The sequence below is a fragment of the Phocoena sinus genome, chromosome 12 (genome assembly GCF_008692025.1).
Source record: "Phocoena sinus isolate mPhoSin1 chromosome 12, mPhoSin1.pri, whole genome shotgun sequence".
NCBI lineage: Eukaryota > Metazoa > Chordata > Mammalia > Artiodactyla > Phocoenidae > Phocoena > Phocoena sinus.
Genome location: NC_045774.1, coordinates 88,171,449 through 88,186,215, shown reverse-complemented (window position 1 = coordinate 88,186,215; position 14,767 = coordinate 88,171,449). Strand labels below are relative to the sequence as shown.

At 33.4% G+C, this 14,767-nt stretch overlaps 1 protein-coding gene across 1 annotated transcript in view; it reads right to left on the bottom strand.

The window, feature by feature from the left end:
• EYS (eyes shut homolog) overlaps nucleotides 1-14,077 on the bottom strand; it is a 1,696,347-nt gene extending 1,682,270 nt beyond the window's left edge. The window contains 2 exon segments of the mRNA XM_032651890.1: nucleotides 9,501-9,614; nucleotides 13,327-14,077. Coding sequence (XP_032507781.1) covers nucleotides 9,501-9,614; nucleotides 13,327-14,077 — 865 coding nt within the window.
• Nucleotides 14,078-14,767: the final 690 nt, after the last annotated feature.

The window sequence follows — 14,767 nt, the reverse complement described above, 5'->3', positions numbered from 1 at the left end:
TTAGAAAGGAATATATAAAAAGAAATTTATTTACAGACAATAAAATTGTTTAGACAGAAAATCCTAAGGAATCTCAGGGAATAATTGGAACTAATAAATGCATTTAGCATGGACTTAGAGTACATGGTTATTATATGTCTATATATAACAGCAAATTATTAGAAAAATTTTAAAACAATTATACTATCATCAAAAATATTAAAATATTTTAAAATTTAACCAACTCATTTTAATGTGTATTTCCTTTCCCCTGAAAATTATAGCATATTGCTGAGAGATTAGTAAAGTCCTAAATAATTAGAGCCATATATCATGCTCATAGACTAGAAAATTGAATATTGATAAGTTGTTGTCCTCCCAAAATTGAATAGATTCAAAACAGTCCATATTAAAAGACTAGCAGAAATTTTTAGATAAAATTTCAAGTTATTCTAAGATTTATCTGGAAAGGCACAGGATATATAATAGCTAAAACAATCTTGATTAAAAAAAAAAGAAGTTGGAAAACTCATACTACATGACCTCAAGTTTCATTATATATCTATACAAATCAAGAGAGGGTGTTATTGGCTAAAAGGAGGACAGACAGATTGCTGGAATAGAATAGAGAATGTAGAAATGGACACACATATGTATGCTTCATTGGTTTTTGACAAATATGCCAAACAAATCCAGGGGTAAGAGAGTTTTCCTCAATTCTGCTGAATAACTAGATCTCTTTATATGAGAAAGAAAAAAGAATGTTGATTCTATATGAATCACAAAACTTAACTTTGAATAAATCATCAACCTAAACAGAGAGGCTTAAACTGTAAATCTTCTAGGAGAAACATAGGAGAATATCTTTATGTCTTTGGGATATGCAAATTTTTCCTAAAGAAACATAACACCCACTTAACATAAAAATAAAAAAAATTATAAATTGGACTTCATCAATTTATAAAACATTTGCTCATCAAAATATATGGATTAAAAGATGAAAAGACAAGCCACAGGCTGAAAGTATTTGTAATACCTATATACTAATTACTTCTATCAGGATATATAAACATTTTCTACACATCAATAAAGAGAGACAACTTAAAGATGACAAAATGAGTAAGTCATATTTGTTCTCAAGGTCTATAGGCTACTACACAAATTACACTGACACTGCACTATTATTATTTAGTTATCTTTTCACTGAATAAACTAGCGATACAGCATAACTTTGGTTTAAGATAAATATCACTACAGTAAAATAATCCAAGTTTTGACTCTATTTCCAACATTTCCTCAAAAAGTAAAATAGAGATGAGATTATTTCATGGACTTGTTTTCTGATAAAAAGATAGACACATAAAAAAAAAAGACAAAAAATGGCACATAATAAATAGTAGTTAATAAATGTTCTATTTATTGAATAATAATGAGAGGGCATTCAAATTGGCACAACATATATGTTTCATTAATTTAGCTAAATTATATGCTTTATTGAGCATTCAAGACTTTTTGTTTGTAATCAATTTATACTCTCATTCATATACAAGATATAAAAAATAATAATGATCATCCTGAGATCTCAGTTATCAATAATTGCAACTTACTAAATGAATAATATATACCAGATACTTAGTTGGCACATAAATTGTTTTGAGACAACTTACAGTGGGATGGGGAGCAGTTGGATGCATTGCTTTGCCAGTCAAAGGAGAATTTATAACAATGGAAGGACACACAAAAATACAGAAGGCACAAAGGAAGCTTCAGTCCATCAGGCTGGAGTAGGGTAGCAAAGGAAATCCTTCCTGTTAGTAATTGGATAGAGAGCCTTTGCTTTTCTGGTGTTATGTTACTGTGGATTATGCTGTGCTTAGAAGTATGGGTCACTATCAGTGCTGGTAGTGATTGCAGTGACCAGAGAATCAAGAAGAAAAATACAACAAAAGTAAGGTGTTATGATGTAAATAACAATCCAAAGTACATAAAAGCCTTCCTAGTCAACACCTAAGAACATTATGTGCAGCATTAAGTGTGTAGCTTGTGTAACTATTTGCTATAATTTTAACTCTAAGTTGTATGAATGGGAAGCCATAGAGTTGATTGTACATGTAGTGTGCCTATTGGCTCGTGTGACATGATTAATTATCCACAATACTTAACAAATTAAACTTATGAGAGCAGGACTAGGTCCGTTCTCTACCTGTCAGGGGTTTAGAGCTAGGGTGGAGTAGAGTGAGATTAGTTTTCTAGCCTCTATCAGAACTGAGTTTCAAATAGGATTAAAGTTCAATTATTAAAAATGAAAAAAAGTTATATCTGATTTAGCTACTGCTAGATTTCCTATCCATGGACAAAATACTATTCTCCATAAATTCTACCCACTGCTAGGGATTTTGAAAATGAGGGAATTTACTTTACCTTGAAAGCTTTTCTGCCTTCTTTCTGCTTTAAACTGCTAATGAAATGTCTTACAGTAATCTTCACTCATCAGATTAGACCTCTTATCAGTCAGAATGATACCTGGGGTTATCACATCCTGAAAAATACTTATTCCTCCAATGCAATGCAATGTTTTCCAAAAATCATTCACCTTGGGTATAGAGATCACAGCATGCCTTGCAAATAAACTTTCTTGAATCCTGAAACTAAAATTATTATCTTGCAGCTGTAACTTAGCCTTAAACTAAGACTGTGAGCTTATTTTCTGACAATCACTTGTTACTATATCAAAATCATATTTGAAAAGTTTTGAAAATATGGAACTGACCAGGAGAATTTTAATAGTTCCTTGAATTGCTCCAAAAATACATGAAACGTTTTTTTGCTATAAACCTTATGAAGTTATAAAATTAGAGATCATTTTATAATAGATACATAAATCTTGTATAACATTTTCAAGTTTGGAATTACAATGAAGAATACATTTTCATACAGTTTTAGATTAGATCTTTACTCCTTAATTTTACTTTTATAAGGTTTGTGATTGTAGTTTTACCTCATGGCTAATTCTTCTTTTTATTTTTTCAACATCTTTATTGGAGTATAATTGCTTTACAATGGTGTGTTAGTTTCTGCTTTACAATAAAGTGAAACAGCTATACATATACCTATATCCCCATATCTCTTCCCTCTTGCGACTCCCTCCCTCCCACCCTCCCTATCCCACCCTTGTACGTGGTCACAAAGCACCGAGCTCATCTCCCTGTGCTATGTGGCTACTTCCCACTAGCTATCGGTATTTTGTGGGTTTTTTTCCAGATTTTGTTTTTTGTTTTGTTTTCTGTTTTTTGTTGTTTTTTGTTTTAACCTCTTTATTGAGTATAATTGCTTTACAATGGTGTGTTAGTTTCTGCTTTATAACAAAATGAATCAGTTATACATAGACATATGTTCCCATATCTCTTCCCTCTTGAATCTTCCTCCCTCCCACCCTCCCTATCCCACACCACTAGGTGGTAATTAAGCACTGAGCTGATCTCCATGTGCTATACGGCTGCTGCTTCCCACTAGCTATCTATTTTATGTTTGGTAGTGTATATATGTCCATGCCACTCTCTCACCTTGTCACGTTACCCTTCCCCCTCCCCATATTCTCAAGTCCATTCACTAGTAGGTCTGTGTCTTTATTCCCTTCTTAACCCTAGGTTCTTCATGACCTTTTTTGTTTTTCCTTAGATTCCATATATATGTGTTAGCATATGATATTTGTTTTTCTCTTTCTCACTTACTTCACTCTGTATGACAGACTCTAGGTCCATCCACCTCACTACAAATAACTCAGTTTTGTTTCTTTTTATGGCTGGGTAATATTCTATTGTATATGCGCCACATCTTCGTTATCCATTCATCTGTTGATGGACACTTAGCTTGCTTCCATGTCCTGGCTATTGTAAATAAAGCTGCAATGAACATATTGGTACATGACTCTTTTTGAATTATGGTTTTCTCAGGGTATATGCCCAGTAGTGGGATTGCTGGGTCATATGGTAGTTCTATTTTTAGTTTTTTAAGGAACCTCCATACTGTTCTCCATAGTGGTTGTATCAATTTACATTCCCCCCAACAGTGCAAGTGGGTTCCCTTTTCTCCACACCCTCTCCAACATTTATTGTCTGTAGATTTTTTTTTTTTTTTTTTTTTTTGTGGTACGCGGGTCTCTCACTGTCGTGGCTTCTCCCGTGGCAGAGCACAGGCTCTGGACGTGCAGGCTCAGTGGCTGTGGCTCACGGGCCTAGCTGCTCCATAGCCTGTGGGATCTTCCCAGACCGGAGCATGAACCCGTGTCCCCTGCATCTGCAGGCGGACTCTCAACCACTGCGCCACCAGGGAAGCCCTGTCTGTACATTTTTTGATGATAGCCATTCTGACCTATGTGAGATGATATCTCATTGTAGTCTTGATTTGCATTTCTCTAATGATTAATGATGTTGAGCATTCTTTCATACGTTCATTGGCAATCTGTATATCTTCTTTGGCGAAGTGTCTATTTAGGTCTTCTGCCCATTTTTGGATTGGGTTGTTTGGTTTTTTTGTTATTGAGCTGCATGAGCTGCTTATAAATTTTGGAGCTTAATCCTTTGTCAGTTGCTTCATTTGCAAATATTTTTTTCCCATTCTGAGGGTTGTCTTTTGGTCTTGTTTATGGTTTCCTTTGTTGTGCAAAAGCTCTGAAGTTTCATTAGGTCCCATTTGTTTATTTTTGTTTTTATTTCCATTTCTCTAGGAGGTGGGTCACAAAGGATCTTGCTGTGATTTATGTCACAGAGTGTTCTGCCTATGATTTCCTCTGAGAGTTTGATAGTGTCTGGCCTTACATTTAGGTCTTTAACATTTGGTACTGTATATTTTAACACAATATTTGAGGTGTCTTAAAAATCAGGAATCTGTTTTTCCTAAAGTATCACTTGTTTTAAAATATGATTGATGTATTCCACATTATTCCTTTGCCATCTTGACTTAAATTTGCATTAGATATAGATTATTAAACTGCTTCTAGCATGATAGCTATATATTTCCAAAAGACATGAGTTCCAAAATTCCCAGTCTGGAGTGAAACTCAAGAGCAGTGGGACTTTAACATAAAAGCTAATTTATGTAATAATAACTGATTAATAAGACATTGGAAATACCAAGTTTATGACCTTTAATATGATTCTTTAGAAAACTATAGTCTCACTTTATTTGTGAATCCTGCTTCATATATCAGATAATATGTAGTAATATGCACAGATCATCACACTGAGCAAAAAGATTATACATATATTAGTTCCTAAAGGTTTTTGAAGAAATTAATTAGAAAGTATGTATAAGATAATTGCATATATAGAAGGATAGATACATAGATAGATGTTTGATAGATACCTACATACAAACGTACGTGCATGTCTACATACATATTTTGTTTTAAAAATGTGATACTTCCTGCACATTTTTGGCTAAGGCTTTAAGTCACAGAATAATACAATACATATCAAAAAAAATCTCAATCTATTATTGTTACTAGGTCTTCTAATAAAGTCATCATCCTATTTTTTCCACAATGACACAAGTTTATGCTCATGGAGTGTGGGACACTATTTCTGAGATATAAATTCTCCCCAATTATCAAATGACCGTTTGTCCTGCATTTTCTCACCAAGTAATATTCACAGTTGCATTAAAGTAAGCAAATGGGTTTGATATATCTCTACTTTGTACTTTAGATTCAGCCATGGTCTTTTCTAGGATACATAAGCAGTATTTTATTTGAACATGAGGACAAACTTGCAAGTTAACCAGTGATAACTACCTCTTTTTTCTCAGTCTTTTTCAGATACAAGTGGTATTATATCTCTCATATAGGGCCGCTTGTGGATTTTGAAAACCAAGCTGCCACAAATAGTCCCCTCCTTCTTAGCTTGGAGGAGAAAGATCTAAAGCTGCTCACTGCAAGTAAGCTGGGTCAGAGGGACCACAGGAAATTATGGATTATGTCTATATTATATATGAGAGACAAGCTGAGGACAAACATTCCTGTCATGGAGTTTGTAGAGAGTCTATATGTCCTTGCTATAGAGTTGATCGTTTGTTCTATGGTATAAATCAGGGGTTAGTAAATTACAACTGTGAGCCAAATATGACCATCCACCTGATTTTGTAAATAAAGTTTTATTGAAACATAACAGAATTCATTCATTTATGTATGTCTATGGATGTTTTCACACTACTAACTCAATAGCAGAGTTGAGTTACCTTGACAGATACCATATGGCTCAGAAAGTATAAAATATTTACTATCTGATCCTTTTCAGGAAAAAGTTTTTAATCTTCTGGTATAAATATACAACTACTGTATTTTATTGTTTTCTGATATTTATTTCTTATTTTACAATAAATACTTTAAACGAAATGATATCAAAAATTATTTTTTTAATAAAATGTATGTTTCAAATTTGTTTCCCTAGAAAGTTAATAATGAATATGGAGTTTACTCCTAAACTATGTCACTTTAATGATCCACTGCTGAGTATGTTGACATCACTGACTACATGAAACCAGAAGACACGTTTTAGTTCAAAAACCATCAGCATCTATTTAAATGTTAGTAATTATTTTAAAAGACTCCCTCTCATTGATGAGTTAAGTTCAGATAAAGAAGGTATTCTTACATGTCACTCTGTGAAGCATGTATTTTCACTTAGATCACACAACTATAGCAAAATTATTTTCCTAATTTTCTATTGCAAGTTTCTCTGTACATACTAAAAGTAAAGCGATTGTTATAAATGTGTTGGCTCAGTTAGCAGAATAAATTGACACAAAGATAAAAGATACCAGTCTATACTAGTAAAGTCAGAGGTTTCAAATACATAATCAGTTTATTTCAATAATAGTTTTGTTCTGTTGAAGGCAAGGTATCTGACAATATTAGGAATGCTATTGAAAATTCGCTAAAAATGTTCGAAGATAAAGTTATGTGCTCTTGTGCTAAAATTATAAGTATAAATTCTGTTAAGTTTATAATGATATATACATAGTTTGATCGAGTTGAGAAAAGGATGGAAAAAAATGTACTTGTAGTTTATTGTGGTTCATACATAATTCATAGTTTTAAAGCAAACCAGTTTTGATGCTCACACAAGTGGAATAGAATCTATAGTTGAAAAATTTGCAATTAATTTAAAATATTCACAGGACAACAGACTAAAATTTTTGGAATAAAGCTGATATTGAAAATAATGTAACATAGCAAAATGTGCTTTCTTTTGCTGCTGTCCATTATCATTTAAATTTTAGAAATGTTTAAACTTGTGAAGAATGACTTTGAAAATAAATCCAGTATTTCAGGGAGGTTTTGGCATTTTAGAGAAAATATTGTAAGTTTCGGTTGCATCTCATTCAAAATCAGTTACAAACATTTAACCAAAAAAACAATAAATCAAGAACAAAAGACTGGTGTTTGAAAGTTTTAGTGAAATGTACTTATTTTTTAAAAGACATTAAAGCTTATTCCTACACAATACAATGAAAAACTTAAGCTCAATGAATTCAGAAGTGCTTGAGATCATAAATGTTATAACTAGGCTTTGGAATAGCTGGACTTATGGGGAACAACATTTGACAAAAATCCTATATTTCACAGATTATTTTTTTGTGCTAGGACATAGTGGAAATAAATTGCAGCACCTAAATTTTGCCAAACATTCAAAGGAATCATACATAGAGACCATTTATTTCATGAGGATTCTCTTTGAAAATGTTTGTCAAAAAATAATTTTGAATAGAATAAAATATAGCTCCTATGGACATACTTTATTGATGTATTTTATACAAAATATATAATTGGGAATACTTAACATTTAGCAGATTTTCCTTTGAGGTTAGAAAGAACCTCAAAATATGTTCGGTGAAAATGTTCTCAATTAAAATGGCACAGTTAGGAGAAGAGTAAACTGAAGGCATTAAATGACTTCAAATTTATTAATCATAAATGCAACTTTGAAGAGGGTATAGATAGCTTTATAAAAATTTATAATTATAAGACAATATTGAAAAAATACTCATTCTTCAGAAAAATAGGTATAAATATAGTTTCTGCTTATATTATTTTGTAATGCTTCAGATAATCAATATAAAGTATGTTTTAAAATGTCCTTTTGATTTGCAGAGACCAAGTTACAATTATTGTCTTTGGAAGGAATTTTAGAAATTAATTTTTTGAATAGAGCTACATTATTTGTCTGCCTATTTAATGAAACCAATTTGCCAAAGAATAAATAAATATTTCAAATATTATATATTTGTAACTCCTTTTAGCTGCCTCTTTTGGTCAAAAATGCCATGGTTTCAGAGATAAATTATATATTCTTCATACACTGCAGGATATGGTAAGCTATTATAAAACACCTAACAACTCATAACCTATCTCAGGAAATAAATGACCTGAAGGGAAAAGCCCTGAAAACATTTCTTTGAAGATGGTTGTTGGAGTTCTTACCACCTGCACTGCTACCAATCCCTCCTACCATTGGCAGTGGCTGATACACTCTACCAGACTCTCAAATCTCTCTCAACTAGGTTACATGGAAGGATCTGCAAGAGAAACACTGGGAGTTATCACTTTCTGCAGTTTGGGAGACACTTAACTTTTGTTTCACTCCCATGAAAAGAGTCTTTAGGTACCTAATTGTGGCCGGAAACACCACTACCCAAAGACATTTTGAAGAGAGACAAATACACTGATGGTGAGTTATATTTCCCAGAAAATGGGAAACTGTGGAAGGGTTCAAAGATGAGATCAGGGCTTCCCTGGTGGCGTACTGGTTGAGAGTCTCCCTGCCCATGCAGGGGACATGGGTTTGTGCCCCAGTCCAGGAAGATCCCACATGCCGCGGAGCGGCTGGGTCTGTGAGCCATGGCTGCTGAGCCTGTGCGTCCGGAGCCTGTGCTCCGCAACGGGAGAGGCCACAACAGTGAGAGGCCCGCGTACCAAAAAAAAAAAAAAAAAAATGAGATCGGAGTGGTTTAAACACAGTTTCATTGTTAAATATTTAATCAAAAGTTAAGAAACTATTGGTTTAAACAGTGATTTTATTGACATCTTTAAGTTTATTTGAGAAGGAATAAAACATTTTTATGCTTCATGAAAGGGGATTTGTCTGTACTGACCTGTTACATAAGGAAATAATAGAGATATAATGTTGCAAATTACAGGCAAAATATACACTCTTTGTAAACATATTTTAGTACCTAAGAACAAAATATATTTTATCATAGTAAAAAACAAACAAAAAAAACCTGTTCAGTTGGTGGCTAAACTCTTCATATATTATGAAATATCAATATTTAGCAGAATAATCATTTAATTGTTAAACAAATTGATCTCTTAAATTTATTCTTCAAAAAACTCAGAGTATAGAACCACTAAACTTGTATTTTTCAGTAATAAATGAAACATTTCAAGTCTAATTTGAAATAAATGACAAAATTAAAATTATTTGTATGTATGTATGCATACATACATATATGTGTATTTTTACCTGAAAATGGTTCCTCACAATCACAAATGAAACTATTTGCAGTAATATTTCTGCAGTTCCTATGGAAATAGATATGTGGTTGACACTGCCCAATTATTTCTGAACAATTTATGCCTATAAAAATAAAGAGAATTAATGTTTCAACTAGATTAAAATATGTACATTATATTTATATAGTTAATTAAAGTCACAGATTTTCCCCAAATTTTTAATAATGAATAATAGAAAAATTTTGAATAGTGTAATTCTAACTAAGACATAGTGCTTCATGATGATGGATTTAAATGGAAACAAAACTTAATTTTAATAAATTTGACATCAGTTTTTCCATCCTTTCACTGCATAATATAATATTAAAATATTTTTCTGATTGGTGATATTTGAGCTCTAGTTAATTTTTTATGATAATTTGAATGTGTTAATCATGTAGATAATATTAATATATGTAAGTATTAATTCTTCACATATGCTGGAGCATTGCTGTGGTAATATACAAAGTGACACATTCAAATGTATAATATATTGTATCTTAGCCCTACTACCTAGCCAAGGTAATGATTCAAACAAGGAAAATGTGAAAATATTATACCATCTGAAGAGGAACCAGGGCATAAAGTTTCAGTCAAGCAAGAAAAATAAGATCTACAAACCTGCTGTGCAACATTGCACCTTTTGTCAACAATAATATATTATACACTTAAAATTTTGTTTGAGGGTAAACCTCATATTAATTCCTCGTATTAATCATTCTCTCCACAGTAAAATCAAATCAAATCAATTCATATCTAATCTAATCTAATCTAAAAATATTTGGAAGAAAAGAGGGAAGACTGCTTGGATTCTCAGAAGCCATGCACAAGCTTCTAAATTCTACACTTTCTTTCCTACTATATCAAGTTTTCCAAATCCCACTTGTACAAGCTATCATGTTCTACTACACAAAAAAAAACACAACCTTGCATAGCATATATTTCTATGTAGTTGATCATCTCATAATATCCTTATTAGAGGAATGTGCCAACAAAATTCCAGGGCATGACACATGGACAAATGTCACTACAAAACAGTTGCACATGATTTGGCAATAAGCCTGCCACTTCCCCCATTCTAATTGAATTCTTAATTTAATTTGTGAGCAGTTTTCACCAGTTGATGCTTTTGAAATTCTTTATACACTGACATCTCTACCTCACTAATGCAGAACTCTTCTTCCTTCACTTACCTCCAAACAATCCCCAACACAATGAAAATATAAGTAATAAGTAATTACAATAAGTAATTGTGCCCCAAAATATTTCCATACACAAAACCTAAAGTATCAGTGGTATGTTCAATAGGTCATGTTCTCTTTCAGTCCTACTGGGTGTAATAGCTAAATTGTAACCACCCCCACAAAAAAATTCTTATGTTGAAATCCTAACCCCCATGACCTCATAGTGTGACTTACTTGGAGACAGGGTCTTTAAAGAGGTAATAGATGTTAAATGAGGTCACTAGTTTGGGTCCTAATCAAAAATGACTTATGTCCTTATAAGGAGAGGATGCACAGGCACTACAGAGAAAAGGGATGTGAAAACACAGAGAGAAATGGCTGACCATGGACCAAGGAGAGAGGCCTTAGAGAAACCAATCCTCCTGACACCTTGATTGGGACCACTTAATCTCTAGAACTTTGAGAAAATAAACTTCTAATGTTGAAGCCACTCACACTGTGGTTCTTTGTTATGGTAGCGCTAACAAACTAGTACAGTGAACATTCTCAGTTTCTTGGTAATCCTACATATTTCTGTATCTTTCAAGGTTTAAAATTGAAGTAATTGTGCATAATTAGAGTAGTGTCATGGTATGTGCTCAATGTCTTAAAAAATAAATAATGTTAGATACTTTTATAGAGTTTAAAATTTGATTATTTACATTATCTACTGCTGTGTTTCTAATAAACAAAGAAATAAACATTGGGATAAAATCATTCTATGCAATTATGATAACTCATTGAAATAATATTCCATGATTTATGATTATATCTATGCCAGTTAATATTATGTAGGTAGTAGACATTTTCTGGTCAAATATTCTCTAAAATTCTTTTGACAGGTTAAAATGTATACTTTAGAAGCTCTAGATTAAATTATTTCTCCATTCACTGTAAATCAGAAACTTGAGTGCTTTAATTTATTTATTTATTTATTTTTGCTGACCTGTCTTAATTTTAATTATCTGATATACTATGAGTCAGGTTAACTTACATCTTTTATCACCCCTGCCAGTAGAGTCAAATGAGAATTTGATCCCAGTTATACAGAGAGGATGTCCAGTTGATAATGCTGGGATTAACTTCTGAAATAGCCTCAGTACTTCTTCCCTAAAGAGTCTAAAATTACATTTTAAATGATTGGCTTAGGTGAATTTTGGAGCCTAAAATGGCTTATAGAGTTCTTCCATTATACTTTATCACACAGTCTCCTCAAATCTAGCTTCAAGGGAGTCTTCCCAGTCACACAGAAAAACAACCCTATTGAATCCTCCTAAGGCATGCCCCACAAAATTGCAGTTATATCACTGAGCCCAGTTGGCTCCAGTCACATCTGCTTCTCACCCCCCTTCCCCTCTCCTGACCAAAATGTGTTGTTAGTCTGTTGTGTGTCTTCTCATCCCATCATTGCCAACGCCAGGCATTTCCCTTTGTTAGATCATCCTCCTTTTACCTTTGTAACTCTCCATGCCAGGTCTCTGAAACTGTAATTGAAAGAAATTCTTTCACACATTCCCAAATGTCAAATATTCCCTACATTTCTCAAAGTTTCTCTTCATTTTTCTCTGATGACCCAACTTCCTTAGTGAACTTTCAAATAGGAATAGTCTATTTCCCTTAAATCCTCACTTCAGCCTCAGGTAACCTAGTTTATTTACACTGTTTTTAGGTTGCCCTTCTTTTTGCTTCATCCACTCACCAAATATCTTCCTTTGCAAACGTTTCTCATCATTGCCTCTCATTTAGCTTATAAAAACCAGATAATAATTTTTTAAAAAACAGTTGATAATTATATTACTCTCTTTCCCTCCTTGTTCTTCTGATTTATCAATTACTTTATAGGTGCCACACCAACACCATTGAGAACATTACTTTGGGTTCACAATCATCCTTTCTTCTCCAACTCTCCCAAGCAACTTCAAACCTTTGTCCCAATAATGTGTGTCCTTATCATCCTCGACTTAGAGCCACATTTCATTTCTACATTATCATCCAGAGCTGCTTGCCCCAAATACCATAACCTTGGGAATTTCATTTAATGACTAAAACATATTATTCTGATAATCTTTTTTTTTTTTTAATGAGAGATTAAGAGTGGATTTGGGGAAAGATGTAAAAATAGGTATTTCAGGATAAAGCATATACGTTTTTAAGATAGCCTCTTTAAATAAGCACAATTTTTATTTTAAAGAATGCCTGGGGCTTCCCTGGTGGTGCAGTGGTTGAGAGTCCGTCTGCCAATGCAGGGGACACGGGTACATGCCCGGGTACGGGAAGATCCCACATGCTGCAGAGCGGCTAGGCCCGTGAGCCATGGCCTTTGAGCCTGTGCGTCTGGAGCCTGTGCTCTGCAATGGGAGAGGCCACAACAGTGAGAGGCCCGCGTACTGAAAAAAAAAAAAAAAAAAGGATGCCTGAAAGGATTTTTATATGCCCGGAATCCAAATTTAGCCCATTCTAAAAAATCTACCAAATTCTTAAAAACATAGCCTATATTTTGGTAACTAACCATTTATGAATTCAGCCTATTTTACTATTTTAATAGAATTATGTTACTTTAAAAAATAATCTTACCTGAAATTTGTGGGTGACAGATACATTCATATCCTTGCTTATTCCATTTTTCTCTTTTATTAATGCCACTGCCATTATTTTTACATGGCGTACAGGAACATGAATCCAGCTCCTGGCAGTATTTCCCAGAGAATGGAGGCTGGCAATGGCAGCTGTATATCTTGCTCCAAATTTCAGTAAGACATGTACCATGCCCAGAGCAAAGCTCCGAACTCAGATATTCCTGGCAGAACTGCTCTTTCACTGTTACATTTAGTCGAAGTCCCAGTTGACAAAGGGATGGACCACTTGGCACTACTGTGATGAAATAATGTGTCCCAACACTCAGCCACTGAGAATTAACAGTGTGCATTCCTTTTAGATTGCAACCAAAAAGTAACTGATCTTCAGTTGTGGTATTTTGCAGACAGTCAATGAATGATGCTTCAGAAACATTCATCACATTTATTTCTGGATATTGAAGAGATGGTTCAGAAGAAATTACAAGGATGTCTCCTAATTGAATTTGCAATGGGCAAATCTGGGGAACAACTTGATTGCCAGAAGTATTCATTTTAGTATTTACATCTCCAAACCAGCAATCCTCATAGAACTCCAGGCAGATGTTTTCTGTCACTGTCCAATTCACCACATATGTTGAGGGCTGTGTACGCCATTCTTCCATCAAGTGCCATTTACATGTTGTTCTTCCATTTATAAACATGCTGTGAAGAACCACCAGGCTCACAAGCATAATTAAATTGTCAGTCATTTTGGGAAATTGTGTTTTACAGTCTATCATGAAAGTGTCATAAAGAATTCCTGCAAAATGGGCTTTCAGTATTGCTGGAAAATTCTAAGCAGATATTTTGTTCAGGGACTCCTGGATACTGGCTTTCTTTCTCTATTCCCAAAGTGAAAGTAGATTTGATGACTGGATTTTGATCAAGAAACAATAGAGTTCAATTGTTTAAAATATACCTTAAAACAGAAAAATAATACATTGTTAGTGAAGTTTTTCCTAACTTAATGATATAGAAAATTCTTACCTGTTTTCTTCAAGAACTGTGTCACCAACAGCTAGGCACCTTCTTTGTGAAACAAGGCCAGGAAAAATATGGTCAAGGTACGTTGTATCTCATCCTGCCATATATACTCACCTGCTTCTGAAAATTGCTGGTATAATTACATAATTAAACCAGCAACGTACTACAGTCTTTTATACCAAGTTTCAACATAACTGAAACACAGCAATAGTCAAGATCCTTTTTTATGGATGGTTTATTTTTTTTTTCAGATACAAGTATCCCTCTCTGATTAGTTTTAGAAAAAAAATCTTAAAAACAACTAAGAATACAAATGGTTCAAATATAATGTTTGTGTAATATTTTCTTACAAACATAAGGCTTAAGGTGCCTGTTGGTGACAAAACATGTTCTTGTAATCCAAGAGGAGAGAGCTC